General features: G+C 30.5%; 1 protein-coding gene across 5 annotated transcripts in view; it reads right to left on the bottom strand.

Moving 5' to 3' along the window:
* Positions 1 to 524: 524 nt before the first annotated feature.
* Positions 525 to 6,000, bottom strand: part of LOC106475913 (lethal(2) giant larvae protein homolog 1-like) — an 86,924-nt gene continuing 81,448 nt past the window's right edge. For 2 of the 5 annotated variants that reach the window (XM_013936591.2, XM_013936597.2), the window contains exons 25-26: positions 5,184 to 5,275; positions 525 to 1,402 (exon numbers count right to left, since the gene is read on the bottom strand). In XM_013936591.2, coding sequence (XP_013792045.1) covers positions 1,340 to 1,402; positions 5,184 to 5,275 — 155 coding nt within the window. In that variant the 3' untranslated portion in view covers positions 525 to 1,339. The remainder of the gene's footprint in view (positions 1,403 to 5,183; positions 5,276 to 6,000) is intronic. The other 3 variants (XM_022381033.1, XM_013936605.2, XM_022381027.1) reach the window with 2 other exon arrangements.

Below are 6,000 nucleotides of genomic sequence, written 5' to 3'. Positions count from 1 at the left end.
GGGGGGGCATTCTAAATATGAGAGTCATATTGTTAAAAACTAATAAGATACTATTTGATATACAAAAAGTTGTGGGAACTGCTTGCATAAAAAGATGTTTGTTTTTTGCACATATTTATCACTTGAATTTCTCACACCAATATCATAAGACAAAAATTTATCTTTCGAAAGCTTGAATTTTCCACAGCAATATTGAAAATACTCATTTAACACCCTCCTTTCTAACAACCTCGTTTTTTGTTTTTCTCTGGGCGTGTTATTCAACTGGAGTGACACTCGATCGGTTCTCCAGCTGACAGTTAGTTTATACGTTTGTTCATCCTCTTGGCTCTCACCTGTCTCTTATATACATCGTGCGTACAGATACTTTCCGAAATTATTGAGAAAAAGCAGAAACACATTCCATTAAAAAATATCTAAAACATGATTTTTCATCCCATGAATAGAAGTTAAAACTAAAATAACTATGTATTTCAACAAGTTTCTTTTTCTTTATAATTTGACAAAAACACAAATATTCCAGGTATGTTGTTAACAAGATTTTATTCCAATGGACCCCAACAATCATGACAAATTTATCCATTCACCAGTTACTACAATTGAGCATGACAGTATTGTAGCATGTTATAAAACAAGCGTAATAATCCCATAAACTTCAAAACATGTTAAGCACATCATAATTACCAAATGCACCAGAAGAATATTTCTGATAATGTAAAAACCACCTTTGATTCTTTTTAATCTAATCACATGAATAAACACTATGGTTCGAGCAATTATATGGAAAGAATTACAGCTCAAACCTTATGACATTTACAAAAATTATTTCAAAACTTAGAACTAGCTTAGAGATATAGGTCACTAGTAAAATTATGGCAAACAATAATTACTGAAACTTAAAAATGAAGAATAAAATATTAATGATATAGAAAGCTGCTTGGTTTAGAATGTATGTGTATAAGAATCACCATAAACAATTTACCACAGAGAAGTTTAAATTCATGGAATTAATTATGCCACTATAACATTCTATTGTCTGAACAAATAGGAAAAATTCTGACTCTGTGTCTTGATTAAACTCAGTTTATACACTACATTCCTCACAACCTTCTAAAACAAAGACAAAAGCTACCATTTCCTTCAAAGTAGCTTACAGCTAACATGAGGTCAGATTTCCAATGTCACTGAAGAGTGTGCAGTAAAACAGGTTGATCCCTTCAAATAGCAAAGTAGAAAAATAATGGTTTTTCACACAAGGATGACAGTCAAATTATCAAAGTCAATTTATAATTGTCCCCCTCAACAATACTGCACACCGGCAGGGCCAAAGCTGGAACGTTTACCTCTCATCATCCACGTGGTTTAGTTCATCAATGTGTGCCAGGGGGGCACGATTACTCAGCTACATGGAAAGGAATGAAAAACTGATGTGATGAGGAGTTCATACAATCAGATTATACAAAGAAGTAGTTTTTAGTTATTTCATAGTAATATTGTCCAAGATCCCACACACACACTAGGGTTTTACCTTCACAAATATCTGGTGGATAAATGTATATACAAGATTTGATCTATCTCTGGTTTCAGACCAATTCTATAAGCTAGTGATATTAAAATAAGAAATAGGAGAGAAAAAAACAACTCATTATCATTTCTCTCACCAGAAATCACTGAAATACCACAGACAGTTATGCTCTTAGAAGTATTGAGAAAATACACCATAAATAATTCCTTACATTGTAGTTGGATATGTAGTAGGCAGAACTAAAAAAGCATAATTTATAAATTTCCTTTAAACTTTACAAAAAGTTGATCTTACTGTTAATATTGAACATCTCACATAAATAAGAAGAATGCTACATCTTAAGTTGCCATCATGATAGGTAACTTTTATATAAGTTCATTTTTAAGTTTGTACTATCAAAAATCAAGTTATATCCTTTATATTCTTCAGAATAAAACTGTTGCTTATCTACTGTGTACTGTTTGTAATCGTTCCATGTTTTAAACTTTTTTTACTGGTATAAATTACAAAAATAATCAAGTGAAAAGCATTACTCAGACATATATACACATACTCACATTTCCAACAACTTTAATATATTTTGATTAAAAATATATGTTTTAATTTTTTTATCAATGTTGTGATTGAAGAAATATTTAATAATTCAAAGTAAACTTAAAGATGTGGCAATCCATATGTTAGATAAATGGCAGAAGTACGAGTCAGAAGAAATATAATAAATTAACATTCAAGACTATTTCAATAACCTAATTAAACTGCATTCAAGATATTTAGTGTTGCTCAGTTTGGAATCTGCCAAATATAGTTTTTACCCCTAAACTGTAAACATGTCTGATCAACAACAATAGATTCAAAAAGATACCTATCAAGCTGAAAGACTATTCTATGAGAATCAAGAACTTCACATTTGTTACTTGTCATAAGCATTTTAGAATAACACAACATGGTGAAACACTGTACTTTTAGGCTGATAGTACCTATTACTTGCATTACTAATAAAAAACAAAAGTAACTAAGCATCACATATAACAAAGTCTACAATTGATCTAATCTCATAATGACAATGAAAAAGTTAATCAAATATCACAAGATTAATAACACCCTACTACCATTCTACACTAATTTTATCAATAATCCTTTATAAGATTGTTTTCAACAACTATTACTTAAAATTCTATATATTACAAGATAAATTAGTACGTGTTTCCTCCAATAAGATTAGTTCCAACATCACTTTGTAAACATTAAACACCTACTTATTCTTCTGTAACATTGTTTACTAGATCTGTCTGGTTAATTTTCTGTGTGTTTTTATTATTATTACACTAGATCTGTGTAATTCTTCTATAAACATCAGATAGTTTAAACATTACTGTAAAACTTTTCCATGTTAAGAATTTTATGAAATGCTGTTTTTTATAACAGTTTCACATTTTCTATTGGAAAGGTTTACATATCAATTTTCTAGAAATAAATTTTACAAAACAGTTTCATTTTATTCTCACTAAGCAATTAAAAATACTTTTAAATATTGTGAGCAAAACACAAACTTTTCATGTTTCCACTCAATAGAAGTCACTTAACTGATATAATACAAATTTTTCTTCTTCTCATTCTTACATACCTTTTAAATGCTGGTAATTTGTAAAGCAGTTATCGTAGGTTGTACAGTATAGTTCAGATTATAGAATGTATCATTTGTTACATGTAGTTTCAATATGAAAATACTTTTTTTTCCTTTTACAAATATACTTACAACCTGACCACCATCCATCAAACCTAATTCACAACTTATCAAACTAATTTTTGTTTCTGATTTAAGATTTTCAAGAAGTATTTGTTAATATTTAAATCTTTCTTGCTGGATACTATCAGAACGTTTAGTTTTATTTTCTTGCTCTTGTATACATTAATTCATTCTACATCAAAATAATTATTTTCTTTGGATCAGATAACATCAACATATAATATGGATAATAGTTAATTATAGTTATATTACAAGCTTTTATTCTATGTAAGACTCTCTAAAAGAATCAAGTATATTCAAATATTTAAACTTATCCATGCACTTGTACTTGTGTACCATTTTGATGGACTTGTCCAGAAACTTGATTCATATGATCTTAGAAAAATCTCTAACATACGAAATTCATGTTAACTAGTACAGAACAAAAAACAACTAAGGGTTATTAGCAGTTACACGTTCACAGAGAGGCACACTGCTGTAAGCAAAAACATTAATATTTTATAGCTGTTATGGCTCTGATAGCACAGAGACAGTGTTAGGAGTCTCCCCACATGAAGGATATGGAGAGGGTAAAGGAGAGGAGGAGGGGGTGCAGATTTATATATATAATGAAAAGGTGATGGGGATGAGACAGACAGTCTGGTGTACGATGTAACATTTAAAGATGAGACTGGTATATAACTTGGTATTATCAAGTGGTGATGGACTTGGTATATCCCTTAAATTTAATTCTCAAGCTACAAATTTTTCTATATATTGTTTACTACCAGTGAGTCCACATATTGCTTTTTTTTTGCTTATTATAATAATTTATTAAAAGAACTTCCTAAAACATTGAGTAAAAACACTCATTTTCAATACAAAATACAGAGGAAATCCCAGAAATAATTACTGAAATCAAGTAAATTACTGACACTATTTTCATTTTTGTTGTTGTAATCAACAAACAAAAACCACAGACCCACATCTACTACATAGTTTAGAAAAATATGTTAATAAAGCTGATGAGGTCCATAATGGTCCCCACTAGTAATTCCAAGGTTAAAGTACAAATGTGAACAGACTAGCATATTATGTAACATTACAGGGTGACGATGAAGAAAATAATATGTAAAACTAGAAAATGATAATGAATATAACTTTGTATCAAAAATGATGTGGAAGAGATGGTATAAAAAGATGATATTAGATAATGATGAGACAGGTATATAATGCAACAATGAATGTTGTAGGTGTTGGGTAAAGTATTTATGTCAAGACAGTCTTTGAACACTTGTACATTAACCACAGGATTAAAAAGTTGGTATACGATTTAGGAATTATGTAGGAATTGATTTGATGATACAAGATTTAGGAATTAAGATAGCAACTGATTGGGTAAGAACTGCCATATTGAATGCCTTTACCAAATGATGATAAAGATTTATGATAAGTGTTAGTCTACAATGTAATATTATAGGATTATGAAAATGTATGGAAAAAAGGCTGGTATATTACAAAACATTTAAAAGATGATGAAAAGGAGCTAGAGCAGAAGATGAGATAATGCAACATAAACTCCTATATGGCAGTAAGGGGTGTTAGCTAGCTGGTATGAAACTTAGGCAAACACTGTAAAGATCAGTCTACCCCATTGAATTATGCCTGGGGATATGGATGAAGTTTCTCAGGTCAATGAGAGAATACAAAATACTGCTATAAATATGCTGCTATATGTTTTAGATATTGATGGACTACAGTTTTCTTGTAAACAAAATAAATCTGCTAGACACCAAAAGTGCTTTGAAAGTATAGAATCAGATATTCAATTCTCCCAAGAAGACCTAAGAAGCTTCCCCAATGTTGCAGGTGGTGTACAGTTCAATCTAGATTTCATGTAACACCACAGGAAAAGGATGGACATCAGCTGACCTGGAGTGGAGTGGAGGATTTTAAGGCAGGGACTGGGAAATCATGGGGGAGGTCTCCCTCACCATGTCTGGCTGGTTCAACTTCTGGACCTGCTGTACACAGAAAGGTTGGTTAATGTGAAGTTTCCTTCTAGCATAGCTAATCTGGATTAAAAGTCTTTGGCAATGTATACTTTTTTTGTGAGATTGTGAAACATTTATTTTAAAAAATCCTTTGTTTCCTCTGTTTACAAGTGCATTTCATTGCACTGCTATCAGAATTTTTGAGATATACTGCAGGTCAAACCCATATTAAAATAATGTGTAAATAATAACAAATACTACCAATATTTTAAGTGAGTCTTTCCTGAATGTCCTATCATATTATATTCTAGCCACCTTAAATACATAAGCCAGTCTTCAAACATGTCTTCAATATATATATATTACTTAGAAAGAAAAAAAAAGTATAAATTCTAAAAACCTGTTTATATCTAAATTGAATAAGCTGGCTATTGAATTTGAAAAGTTTACTTACTATTACCACTTTATATACTTTCATTATTTCCTAGTAACCTCAGTATCACAAAATATAGTTAATCTTCCTTTTTCAAGCACTGTCAGCTAGGAACTATCTTAAAACAAGATCAAAGATTTCTTAACAGAGTTAACACATTTACTCTTATTTCATAAGCACGTGCCATGTATATTTAATGAACAGCACTGAAAGAGCATTTAGTATGAGATTTAGACAGGCCTACATTATACATGAACATGTACAAGTAGTTTAATTTCAACTTTCTCAGAGCAATTAGAACAGTTTTCTTTTGTCAACCCAA

Source organism: Limulus polyphemus, unplaced genomic scaffold (assembly GCF_000517525.1).
Source record: "Limulus polyphemus unplaced genomic scaffold, Limulus_polyphemus-2.1.2 Scaffold150, whole genome shotgun sequence".
Lineage (NCBI taxonomy): Eukaryota > Metazoa > Arthropoda > Merostomata > Xiphosura > Limulidae > Limulus > Limulus polyphemus.
Note: the sequence above shows the minus strand (reverse complement) of the source record. Positions and strands in the feature narration are given on the sequence as shown.